General features: G+C 37.5%; 1 protein-coding gene across 1 annotated transcript in view; it reads left to right on the top strand.

Moving 5' to 3' along the window:
- Positions 1-922: 922 nt before the first annotated feature.
- Positions 923-13817, top strand: part of Mms22l (MMS22 like, DNA repair protein) — a 104484-nt gene continuing 91589 nt past the window's right edge. Inside the window, exons 1-8 of the mRNA XM_021160342.3 lie at positions 923-1493; positions 2251-2376; positions 4140-4189; positions 6801-6888; positions 6985-7165; positions 9378-9468; positions 11350-11480; positions 12416-12529. Coding sequence (XP_021016001.1) covers positions 1336-1493; positions 2251-2376; positions 4140-4189; positions 6801-6888; positions 6985-7165; positions 9378-9468; positions 11350-11480; positions 12416-12529 — 939 coding nt within the window. The 5' untranslated portion in view covers positions 923-1335. The remainder of the gene's footprint in view (positions 1494-2250; positions 2377-4139; positions 4190-6800; positions 6889-6984; positions 7166-9377; positions 9469-11349; positions 11481-12415; positions 12530-13817) is intronic.

Here is a 13817-nt window from a genome sequence, read left to right as displayed (position 1 = left end):
GGAAGAAAAATGGCCGTGTGGTAAATTGTCTTAATTGCAGTGCCAACGCTAGGTATTCTCATATTCAGAAAACATACTCTTGACATCACTGTGGAAGAGACTTCATGATATAATACTCATCACCAATTATCATCAGCAGTCAACATAAAAAAGCATCAGGTCTCAGAGTACCTCAACTGAGCTGCACAAATACATCTACTACAGTAGCCCTACACTGCAGTGGGATTTTTTTTTTTTTTTTTTGCTTCATCCCACATGTCATTTGAAAATATGTTGTATTTTATGTAACATCTAAGAGTTAGGGTAGGTTCCCTATGAACTGGATGCCCGCAAGTCAAGCCATATAATTAAATGCAGCAGGCATTTGAATCCCCATGCCCCCCACCCCCATCTCAAGACAGTAATATTCGAGTCAACTTTAAAGAACACTTTAATAAGGAAAATGGATGGGAAAATATTTTTACAAAATTGTAACTCTTGTCCAGAGTTACAATGTATTGCAAAGGGAGCAAAAGTTGTTATGTCTGAGGAAAAAAAAGCCATCTGACTTAGTCAATGTGTCCCTTGTGTTCTGGGTCACTGCTGCCGAGCAGAAGGCATCCAACACAGGAAAGCCGGGGTGGGCCCCAGGGCAGGAAGAGGGTGGCCGGGCTGCGGGAGGCCGAGGCAGGCGCGGGGCCTGAAGCTGACCCCCGCCGTTCGCAGACCCGACTCCCAGGCTTCTGCCAAGAGCTGGCCACCTCGCAAACTCTCAACAGTACGGAGAACCGTGAAGAGCGAATCCCTGGACTTGTCCGGACCGACGGGCTCTCGCGAGATCTCGGGCCGCGCCAGTGAGGACTCGCGAGAGGGCGGCGCCAGAGGCGGGGCACGCCGTGGCGGGAATTTCGCCTGCTTCCGGTTTCCTCTGGTCGGCGCCGCGTTCCGCGTTCTAGGCTTGCGGGGGTCTGCGGTTTTTCCGCGCGCTCGCCCGCCCGGAACGCCGCGCTGGGACGGAGGGAGACAGAGGGAGGCGGCAGGGCTGCGTGCTCCATCCCGGGCCGTGCGGGGAAATCAGCCTGAGGAGGTGCGCGAGGGCCTCAGAACCCACGGCAGCCCGGAGGGAGCGAGGGCGGCGTTGGAAGTCTTGGCGGCTCCGGCGCCTGCGGGACGCCCGGAAGATTCTGGACCTGTTGCCTTCAGCTTCTCTGCTTTCACGTTGGTTTCCCCGGGTGCTGAGGGCACATTTTGGATCTCCGAGGTAGCTCCTTACTTTCAGCCTTTTGCAGCTTGTCTTCCGAGCCTTAACGGTAACTCCCCGGAACCGCGGTGGCATTGCAGAGCAGGATGTAAATAATGGATGGCTGTTCAGCAGCGTCGACCTTCTTGACTGACAGCTTAGAGCTGGAGCTGGGGACAGAGTGGTGCAAACCCCCCTGCTTTTCTTGCGCTTTTGACAACAGAGAAGGAAAATTCTCTGGAGAGTCCTACCTTGCCAGTGGCGCCCTTAAGCGGTAGGTAAAACAAACAAACAAAAAAACCCCCAAAAAACCGAATTGAAGGTCCCCACTCCCAGCAATGTTGATTATCACTAAGGTCTAAACGTAGGTGCTCAGCAAGCCTCGTTTTACATACGTTTAGTATATAGAAGAACTTTCTGGATAATTGATAATCTCTTAGGAGTGGGTAGCTGGATATTTACTTAGACTGGTTTCAGAGCAGCCTAGTCTTTTAGAACTTGTATTTCCTTTTAAGGGCAATAGTTATCTATAAGTTTTCAGTAGTTTATAAGTAGAACCTGACAGTTTTTGTTGCACGGGTTCTTTCCATCCCAAAGCATCGGCATACAGAATTCATAGACACATTAGTCGAATGAATATAACAATAAAATTGCTGTTCTTGAATTATTTAGGTAATGCCCTTTGAGGAAAGTTCATTAAAGAAAACCATTTTTTGTTGATTGTATGATTATACCTTGTTAATAACCTTAAACCACATTAGGTATCTATATGATGTCATTCTTCCTAATTCGGAATATTTGGTGTTGTGAAAACCCATTTTCTTGTCCAAAGATAAAATACTGTGACCTCAGACCACTTTGTATATTGCTTAGACTCCATTTAGATTTTCCTTTTGGACACAATGTAAGGTGTCAAGTAACCCCTTGCCCCGCCCCGCCCCCCACCCCCCTAAACACACACACACATATGCGTGTCATCATGGCATGTATAGTCTGGATTCAAATGATTTAAGTCATTGTTTTCATTACAGGTTAATTTTAAATCTTGATCCATTACCAACTAATTTTGAAGAGGATACAGTAGAACTATTTGGCTTCCAATGGGTTACAGAAACAGCGCTAGTCTATTCCTGTAGAGAGCTCTTTCATTTATTCAGGTATGTATGTGTCTATTTTTAACTCTAATGCTGTCTAGTTTTATATTGCTGCTTTTTCCACTACTGATTACAAAAGCAGGGAAATTGCTCATTTTGTTGCTTTGTTGGTGGTCTTACCAGGAAACACTCAAGCAGTTATGACTGATAAATAATGGTTTTAAGGAGTTGTTTATATTGCTTATATTGATAAACAAAATCCTTATCAATATATATGTGAGTGTGGGCACACATATGTAATTCTAGAGATCAAATCTAGGCTATTGTAAATGATAGGCAAGCATCGTACTACTGAGCACTGAATACCTGCACTGTGTATAATGTACATATTCTCCATATAACATATTGTATATGCGTTGTTTTTGTTTCTAAGACAGGGTCTCAGCTCTAGCCAATGTGTAGCCTAGGTCAATGACCTAAAACTTACACAGCCATCCTTTCTTAGTCTGTGATGCTGGAATTACAAGCATGAACCATCATAGATAAAGATTTGAACTACATTCCATGAACCCTCATAAAGAGATGTCAGTGTATCTTTGATGTAGTATATGCTGTCAATGTTTTTTTCTTTGTAGGTCAACACAATCATGTTTGAATGTTTTGAGTATCTGTATGTATTGTATACTACATGCATGTGTGGTGCCCTGGAGGTCAGAAGAGGGCATGGAATTAGAATTATGGATGGTTGTGGGCTACTACCATACATGCTGGGGACCAAATGCAAGTCCTCTGCGAGAGCAAAAAGTGCTCTTAACTGCTGAGCCATCTCTCCAGCCTTGTGTTATTTATTGAGAGAACAAACTGAGCAATTTTTCTGTAATTCTAAACATTGTAGTTGTAGTGAAATGGGTCTTTAAGAAAGTTTCAAGGCAAGTAGGAATGATGAAATGGGATTACCATCAGGAATTAAAACGAGGCATCCTAATATATATATATATATATATATATATATATATATATATATATATATATATATATATATATATATATAAATTTATGTATCTGTTTTAGTTTGCTTTTTGTCACTGTGATTAAAGACCATGACAAAATGCAACTTGTGGAGAAAAGGGTTTATTTGGCTTACTGGTTTCACTTCATCATCAGGAGAAGCCAAAGTGGAGCCTAGATGTAGAAACTGAAGCATAGACCACGAAGGAATGCCACCTTCTGACTTGTTCCCCATTGTTTGCTCAGCCTGATATATTATCTAGGACCAACTGCCCAGGGGTGACACCATCCCCAGTAAGCTGGGCTTCCCATATCATATACAATCATGAATCAAGAAAAGGTCCTTAAACTTTGCTATAGGCAAGCTGATGGAGGCGCTTTCTCAAGTTAGGGTCTTCTCTACAGGTAACTATTTTGTATCAAGGTAACTAGGTATTAATAAGGACAGTAATCCTTTTCATTTTCTGAACCACTATATAAGCTGTATGATACAATTTAACATAAAACTTAACCCTAGAATGTTTTATATATCTTAAGTTTACTGAAGATAGAAATATCTCATTGATATTGAAGCCTGATTTTCAAATAGTTTCTGAGATCTATCTTTTATAGATACTTTGTAAGTTTAGACATAATTGTATTTTTATGTATTGTGTATTTTAAAATTTACTATGTCTGAAGCTGACTTTTAATAAACATTACAAAGTGAATTATAACAAAGATGAATTGTTCCAGGAGTGCTAGAAACACAGGTCATATAATTGCTATGTGCTTTATACATTATGCTAAAGTTTACTCTCTCACATTTTTAAAATCAGGCAACAGATATTTAACTTGGAGTCCTTGGTACAAGTCAGCTGTGATTTTGGTAAGTGTAATATATATTATTTCTTTGGAGGTGAGGAGTTGGTTGGCGAACATATGCACAAGATAAAGGAGTTAACAGACCTCTTAGGACTCTTGATCTTCTTTTCCTGGTTTCTAATTCTGTTTCCTTTTGACATTTAATGGATTGCTGATTTAGAGGAGTAGTGCAAGTGCCTTGTGAAGGAACTTGAACAGCACTGTTTTTATTGTAGGCCAGCTGCTTCTCCTTGTAAGAATTTTAGTGCAATGTAGTATTTGGAGTCCTGACTTTGTAGTCAGCCTAGGTTTTAAACTCAGCTAATAATGTGTTTCATACGTAACAGTTCCTATTTTATTGATTAGTTTTTGTACAGTTTAAATGCCATGATGCATGCTTAGTGTTTATCTGTGTCTATCATAATGACTAATAAATAGAGATCGGCTGGAATATGTTTTTAGTCAAATAGGTTTATTAATTTATCAAAACATTGAGTAAATACACATGCACTTGCTGATTTGTGTAAGATGTAATAGCTATGGGGCTTTATTCTGGATTGGATATTGTTAAAGAGCGAAGGCAGTTAGATGAGCCAGCCACAGAAAGGAAGGAAGGAAGGCTGGTAGGGTTTTCAGTAATTAAACTGGGCTTCATAGCATGAAGACAAAGATGTTGCCTGTGGTCTATGATTGCATAGCATCTTATTTCTGTGTTCAGACATGACTATAAAGGGTTGACAATAACCACAGAGTAGTCCTATCTTATTTTATATTTAATGAAAATTGTTTATTTTCTGGCATCATAGTTCTAGCTGTTATCACCTGCTAGTTGTTTGTCTTGTTTTCATTTGGTGTTAGGAGTAAATACAGATTTTCATTGTTTTATTTTATTTCTAGTGGGACTATTTCATGCCAGAATGCAAAGTACTTACTGCCTGGTGCAGAGAGTTCTTGTTCTATCCCTTAAGTTCTTAGGTTTACTTTCAGTTGAGGCAGAGTTGACCCAAATATATGGGGTATGTGTTTAATCACTATTATATATAGCCTTGGTGACTGGTGACTTGTCCATCACTTTTTTTTTTTTTTTTTTTTTTTTAAATGGTGTTTTGAGACAGGGTTTCTCTGTGTAGCCCTGGCTGACCTGGAACTCACCCTTTAAACCAGGCTGACCTCGAACTCAGAAATCTGCCTGCCTCTGCCTCCCAAGCGCTGGGATTAAAGGTGTGCGCCACCACCACCCGGCCCATCACTTTTTTTATTGATCTGTTTTTATTGCTTGATTTTCTTTTGGTTCTGTGATACATTTTTCTGTTTATTTGAATATCTACTAATGTTACATAATGATATATGCTATGGATTTATTTCAACTTTCACCTCGCTAGTTGTTTTTTAGTTCTGACTTGCTATTTAATATTTTTATTCTATTACATCTTTCTGGAGTTTGTTTTCAATTTTGTGAGGGCTTCTACAAGCAGCCTAGGAAGAATCCTGGCAAACTTTTCTGATGTGTGGGAATTTATGTTTTTCAATTCTGCTAATTAAGAACTTGAACTGTCCTAACTGGTGTGCAGTTTTATAGAGTTGTTTCTAATGTTCTTTAGTCTAAGGCAGTGTGATCCTGCTTTTGGGATCCTTTTTTTCTAACTTTGATTAGTTGTTTTGCATATAGTAGCAATGTATATAATTCTTGGTGATGTGAATGATAAAAAATTGGGCAAAAAGAGTGTCAGGGATAGCCAGTCGTGGTGGTACATGCCTTTAATCCCAGCACTCGGGAGGCAGAGGCAGGCGGATTCTGAGTTCGAGGCCAACCTGGTCTACAAAGTGAGTTCCAGGACAGCCAGGGCTATACAGAAAAACCAAAAAAAAAAAAAAAAAAAAAAAAAGTGCCAGGGATGAGTTTAGGAGAATTATTGAAAGGTTATTTCATATAAAATAATTATAAGGAGTTTTGATTTCAGTATAAGTATAGTTGGTGGCCTTTTTATTCATTTTGACTTGAGAGCAACAAGAATTACTTCACAGGGCGAGAGAAATAGTCCTTACGCAGGTACTACTCTTGTGGAAGAGTATATGTCTCTACTGTACACCAATTTTGGGCAGCTCACAACCACCTGTCACTCCAGCATTAGGGGCCTCTGATGCTCTCCCAGGGTATACGCATGTACCCACACACAGTCATACAATTAAATTAAAAATGGTATCTTAAAGCCTGGCAGTAGTGGCACACGCCTTTAGTCCCAACACTTGGGAGGCAGAGGCAGGCAGATTGCTGAGTTCAAGGGCAGCCTGATCTACAGAGTGAGTTCCAGGACAGCCAGGGCTACACAGAGAAACCCTGTCTCGAAAAACAAACAAACAACAAAACAAAACATAAAAAATGGTATCTTAAAGAATTCATATTTTAAGCAAATTTTGCAAACAGATTTTAGCAAGGTGAAACAAAATCCTACCATGGGTTCTATTGTGGTATGAGACTAGAGAAGGTAGGCATTTCAAGGTATATTTGTTTTAAGCTTAGTAAAAACTTTGTTTTAACTTATCAGGTAGATTTTTAAGTTAAGCCTTTAAGAAATTTTGGCCATTGCTCTCTGACAGTATTTAAGCTCTCCTTGATAGTATCTGTTTCCTTTTAGGGAAAATAGCCACCTTGCACGCCAAAGCAGACAGTATTAGGCAACAATGTGTAGTGTTTCTTCACTACATTAAAGTTTTCATCTTCAGGTAGGATAACAGATGAGTATTTTTACCATTTCATTGATATCTGTGTGTATATTCGCACAGACTCTTGTGTATTTATTCTTTCTAATGACTTTTTAGGTGTGTGAAAGTACGAGAAGCAGAGAGCCCCAGTGTCCCTGTGCATCCCTATGAGGCTTTGGAAGGCCAGCTTCCCTCCATGTTGGTTGATGAGCTCCGTGGATTACTTCTGTACATTGGACACCTAGCTGAGCTTCCCAGTGTTCCTGTAGGAGCATTTGTAAATCAAAACCAGATTAAGGTTTGATTAGTTTATTGTTTAAATTAGCCAGCTTTCTTCTCCCCCAAGAAAAAGTATTATTCAAGAATAAGAAGAATTGGTACATGTGTGGCATGAAATGAAGCTCTGATCTGCTTATTAGTTATGTCTTTTTACTATATATATGTATGTGCCTTACCTCAGTCTCTCTAGTTACAAGAGATATGGGAAGAATTAAATGATTGGTGTGCCTTAAGTGTGTAAAACACTACCCTGTATCAATAGCTGTTCTCCATTCAACAGTGTAAATGCTTAGATTTTTCAAATAAAAATTAACATGTTTGAAATTTCTGTCATTCTCATTGATAAAGGTTTAGGCAAATGTCATTTATATGTTACAGTAAAATTTAAGAAAGAAAGTTTATTGCTCTTTAATTGTTTTTAAAGACAGTGTCTTATGAATCTGAGGTTGGCCTCAGGATGGCCTTGAACTTCTGATCCTTCTGCTTTTTCCTTCCCCTGTCCCCCAAGTGTTGAGCTTACGGAACAAGTTTATGAAATGCTGGAAATTCAGTCTTTCTCTGAGATTTTTGTGGACATTTTAATTTGGTAGACTTGAAGAACTAGTTTATTTGAGGTCTATAAGATATATATTAAATCAGGAGAACTTATTCTTAAAACATAAAATACCAAAATACTATTCTGCAATGAATTTTTTTTTTTTTTTTTTTTTTTTTTTTTTTTTTTGGTTTTTCGAGACAGGGTTCCTCTGTGTAGCCTTGGCTGTCCTGGAACTCACTTTGTAGACCAGAAATCCGCCTGCCTCTGCCTCCCAAGAGCTGGGATTAAAGATGTGCGCCACCACCGCCAGGCATGAAATAATTTTTTAAAAACATAAGATTTTTATATATAGCATATCATCTTACATATGGAGAGCATTTTAGCTAGTATTTCCGGCTGAGCATCCAAAATATTTGCATTAGAGATATTACTTATTAGATATTATATATTACAAATAGTTTCCTCTATTTCTTTGTTTTGTTTTTTTTTCCCCACCAATTAACCTGAATTTTCCAGATGATTGAGGGGTGTGTGTGTGTGTATGAGTGTGTCTGATGATATTTGTTGATTCTCTCTTTTATGACATGTTATTTATGCTGTTAAAAAGCACTTTAGTTTCTACATTCATAACTGCCATTCATTTCTTTTAAAAATATGTAGGAGGCAAGGTGCTAAAGAGATGCCTCAGAGGTTTAAGAGCTTGAGGTGCTCCTCCAGTAGACCTGGGTGTGAGTCCCAGCGACCACATGACGGCTCACAAGCATCTGTAACTCCAGTTCCAGGGACTCTGATGCCCCTTTTGGTCTCCAGGGTCACTAAGCATGCACATGGAGCATATGAATACATGCAAGCAAAACACTTGTCTACACTATAATTTAAAAAATTATGTAGGGAAATAGGAAATCTGCTAGTTTCTGTAAATGGACGTGAACACTACTAATGGGTTACATTTCCCTCATTGATTTGAGATGTCATGTTTATTTATCTCTTCCCTGTTCTGCTTGTTTTCTCTCCCCGGTCCACTATGGTATTGGTCTAGCATTTTAGTTTGTTTGTAATGACAAGGAAGAATTTTTGTCATTTTTTTTTTCTATGTTTTTCAGTGAAGCTTGTTAATGTAACTTTTTACAGTAATTGACAGGTGGTAACCCAGTGCACCTAAGAACTAAAAATTCAGAGTTTTGATTTCAATAGACTTGTTTGAATGCTTAATCATGGATTGAGAGATTAAATTCTTTAACTTTGTGAAGATGACCTTATGGGTTGGTTTGATAATCTGAAGTTCACTTTTTAAATCTCTTATTATTCCTATGCACTCACTATATATATATGTATGTATGTATGTGTATCACTTTAATATGCACTTTTCTTAGATAAGTTCTAAAGCGAAAACTATATCTTAAAGATTTCTTTGCAGCCCTGTGGCTAAGTAGAATCAGCAGTTGGTTGGAAGGAGTCTGTTCTGTCCAGGCTTTTCAGCCATCTCAAGTGTGTGCCTGTATCAAACCAGAAAGAAAAAAAATGTATCCTTTTAAGGATCTCCAGTGAAAGAATTCTCTAGTCAAAGACAAGTTTTTTCCTGAAATTTTGAATAGTTAACTTGGTTGTTTATCTGTGTGCATGGAGTTCTGTGTTGTGTAAAATACCTAGTGAAGTATGAGTTTTAATTCACACTTTATAATGTCATTTACAGCTCTTCCCTCCATCATGGCATTTATTTCATCTCTATTTAGACACCCACTGGCTGGTGTTGGAAATACTGCATATGCTGGGAGAAAAATTGAGTGAGTTTATGAATTTCTGTCTTAATTCTTTTTAAAAATCCTAAGGATTGATTGATTGGTTGATTCTTTTTTAAAAATCTTAAGATTGAACTATTAATTGGTTGATTGATTGATTCATAATTCTATAATGGAATTCATCAGTTGAGTATGCTGGCATATGGTGGTCTATAATCCCAGCTCATAGGAAGCTGAGATAGGAGGATCATGAGGCCACCCTGGATTATATGCTGAATTCTGGGTCAGCCTGAACTATGTAGTAAGACCCCGTTCAAAAGAAAATAAACAATTCTATTGCATTATAAGTATTTAGTGATGTTTAAAAAAAAGTAGATAAGAAGTGTTTGTTTATGCCTCTCTTTCACCCAAGGTGTCCATGTATCATTTAGCAGATTGGGGGTGCGTGCATGTGTGTGTGTGCTGAGACAAGGTCTTTGGGGGTTGGTGGGTTTTTTCTGTGTAGTTCTGGCTATCCTGGGACTCCCTGGGTAGATCAGACTTGCCTCAAACTCACAGATATTTGCCTCCCAACTGCTACATTTAAAGGTATGTAGCACAGCTGTCTGGCTGAGACAAAGTCTCTTACTGACTTAACCAGGATATGTCATTTTTGGCTAAACTGATTGACCAACAAGCCCCCAGAGTCTTCCTTCCCTACCATTGGATTATAGGTCCATGTTGGCCTTTGCTTGGGTGTTGGGGATCAGAACTAGGGTTTTTGTAGTGATGTAGCAGAATTTTAACCACTAAGATACTTCCCCAGCTCCCATTTAGCAGCTTTTCAGAGATCTATTTGTGAAAGTACCTGTGGTTCAGGTTTTCTAAGGTTTTCTTCAGATCGACTACACTTATTTAGCCATGTCTGTCTTTTAACAATAGTTTTTGGTTATTTTTAAATATTGTAAATAATATTTCCCAGAAAACACTCGTATATACAGCTCTAATCTGTATACATGTTCGATAATGTATTTTCTTAGACATAGAACGGAGCATTGAAGTTTTGACATTAATTATAGACTATGGATTATTTTCTTATATCTTTCAGATTCTTGCCAGTAATGGATTTATGTTGCTAATACATGGAAAGAGATACCAAATGGGTTTTTTTTTTTTTTTTTTGGCTTTTTGGTTATCAATTAATATCAACATCTTTATATAATTTTAATTTTCTGTTGTTTGCCTTGTCTTTTATTTTTGCAAATTTTCTTACTTTCTTTTAGAAGCTTGTATATATGGATAATAATCTTATATTTCAGATGCTGTGATATATTTTGTTCATTTGGTCTTTTTTAACTTGAGAAAAGAGTTTCACTTAACTATTTATTTACCCCTGGCTGACCTCAATATGTAGACCAGGCTGTCCTGGAGCTCAAAAGATCCACCTGCCTCTGGAGTGCTGAGATTAAAGACATGTGCTACCATACCCAGCAACTGCTGTGTTTCTGTTGTTGTTGTTTTGTTTTGATTTTGTTTTTTAAATTTTGCTGTTGGCATTTTAGTTTCCAAAGACAAGTGGTAACCATACCAGCATCAGTTAAAAAAAACAAAACAAAACAAAACTACAGTTTTAGCTTCTTTGTTCTTAGAGTTTTAGATGAGTACTTTTTTTGTCTTTTTCTTTTATTTTAAAGTGACAGCAATAATACTTTTCAAATATGGTCTCATTAATATAAAAGAAGTTAATTAAACTGAATATAGAACTGGAAAATTTTTTTTTAGGTAATACGTGGACCCAAAATTGGTTATTCTCAAATTTAATTTACTTTAAAAAAAATCCTAAAATTGTATTTTACTTTAGAAGAATCTGAAGAAGTAAAATAATTTTTTTTCTTGTGAGAGTTAATACAACCTGAGGTTTTAAAATAGAATTTATTTTATTTGCAGAACAAGTTGTTTATGGTCGTCAGTTTATTGGTCAGGCAGGTGACAATTTAACCAATGTCAGCCTCTTTGAAGAACATTGTGAACATCTTTTCTGTGACTTAATATGCCTGTCACTCAACAGATTTGACAAGGTAATGCTTTAAGAGTTATTAATGTGTTAATGACAATAATCCTTAATACATGTGGTTTAATACATAAGAATTTAAAATATGTTTGTTAATGTTTCTCTTGTTTTGTATTTGGTTACTAATATCTGGGAGCTAGATGTGGCAAGAATTTTGATATAAATATCCCAGTAGGCTGGAATTCATCTTACATGTTAATTTTTAAAGTGGTTCATTAAAATAGTAAGTACACATTAATGAGTATTACATATTAATAATGCGTTTTGGTAAGTATATACACTACATAATGCTCAAATCAGGTTAAATAGTTGAAAAATGTTTATCATTGTGGTAAAAACATTCAGACTGCTTTGTTTTAGCTTTTCAAAATACCTTTAAAAATATATAGTATGTAACTATCTATTCTCGCTGTATATACATCAGTGTCCTGGAACTGTTATCCCTGCCTAGTTGTAGGTTAAAACATGTTTACTTTGTTGTATATTAAATGTGAGTTTATTTTTAAATTTCTATCAGGTGTGTGTAAGTGTGTGTGTGTGTGTGTGTGTTAGTATGTGTATGTTAGTGTGTTAGATGAAACAGATACAATTAAGTAAACTGAGTGAGGTTCATTCCACCTTATACTCAAAACAGGTGTTGAATAATAATGTTAGGCTAGAAGGTACTTGCACCAATGTCCTTTCTACTTTCTTTATCTGCTATTACACTCCTGGGCCTATTTTAGTAGTTGTGACAGCTTATGTCTAACAGAATCTTAAAGCGTACTGATTGGCCGATGCTTAGGAAGTTTTCTTTTTTGTTTCTTTAGCTGAAAATGTGGTTGTAAAGGCAATATTTTTAAAAAGTTAGTGAAATGATACTTTTCTTAAATTGAGGAAATATTTTAACTCTTTATAGCAGTCATCTCTGTGGCATGTGAATAGCTCTGCTTCTTTTTGTAGGTTGTGCCTTCAGAAGCACTACTGATTAGTCACTACCCATGCTCCTGTGTTAAAGAATTATGGGCTCTACTTATTCATCTTTTAGACCACAGAAGTAAATGGTCTGTCGCAGAGGTAAGTTGGAAAATTGCTATTTACTTGTTGTGACTAGTTTATATGTTGAATTCCATATGTAGGAGAATGGCTGCCCACAGCATAGAATATTCTGCTGTCTTAGCCTGTATCTTCCAGAGAGTGGGCATCAGTGGAATAAATAAGGACGTTATAAGAGATTGACTAACATAGTTATAGAAGCTGGTCCTGGGATGTATGTGACAAACTGGTGACCCAGGAGAACTGTCTATATAAGTTTCAGTCTGTCCTAAAAGCCTGAGAGCCAGCAGATCTATTCTCATTCCACATTTGAAGGGAGGGGGAAAAAAATCACTACACCAACTTAAAGAAGTCTTTCTTGATCTGCATAGCAGCTTTTTAATTTCAGTAACATGCCTGGTTAAGTGGAGGGATTCGCACACATTAAGGAGGGCAATCCACTTTACTGAGTCTACTAATTTAAATGTTAACTTCAGAAAATGTAAAAGTATATATCCAGTATAACATTTAATCTGCTATCTGGGGATTTGTGCCTGATTAAGTTGACACAACAAATATTTTGTATTATTTATGTGTGTGTGTGTGTGTGTGTGTGTGTACAGATAGTAGAATGAGGAAGAATCCTGAAGTAATGATTTCCCTAATATATTGTGAAATGAAATGAGCAGAATGTAAAAGATGGTAGTAAATCATCTTTTATGTAAGAAACCAGAGAAAAGGGTGTGTGAGCACATGTACTGCTGTACTCAAAGAAATACTGGAATGGCAAGAAGCCATGCGCCTTGGTGAATTAAAACCATAAATTGCTGGGTGCTAATGTAGAAGTTTATCAGCAGTGGGGCAGCAATAGCCAGAGATAGATCTGCTCTATCTATCTCTGCCTAGTGGCTCGCTCTGCACTAGGGAGCCTGAGGAGTTATTTTCAGAGAGCTCTTTGAAAGTGAAGCTGAAATTCCAGACCTCACCTCAGAAAAGCATTTCAAGATGAGTCAGTATGAAGCAGAGTTAGAGGTTTTTCTGTTGTTTGTTTTGTTTTAAGATTATAATTATATTACTTCTTAACGCCAGGCCTTCTTAACTACCCCCTAACTGTGCCCCCCCCCCCATTCAGATTCACAGCTTCTTTTTCTTTAGTGTTGTTTCATATTTGTGTGTGTTGGTACTTTTCTCTGGGGAAGTTTTTTTTCCCACTATTACCGTTCCTTAGTTGCCCGTAGTTCTTTTTGTTGGGTTGAATCCTCTTGAACTTTCCTCCTTCCACATTAGTATGTCTCTTGCTGTCATCTACCATGTTGATGACAATGCATGG

Source organism: Mus caroli, unplaced genomic scaffold, assembly GCF_978045245.1.
Source record: "Mus caroli unplaced genomic scaffold, Mus_caroli_1 scaffold_6, whole genome shotgun sequence".
Classification (NCBI taxonomy): Eukaryota; Metazoa; Chordata; class Mammalia; order Rodentia; family Muridae; genus Mus; species Mus caroli.
Note: the sequence above shows the minus strand (reverse complement) of the source record. Positions and strands in the feature narration are given on the sequence as shown.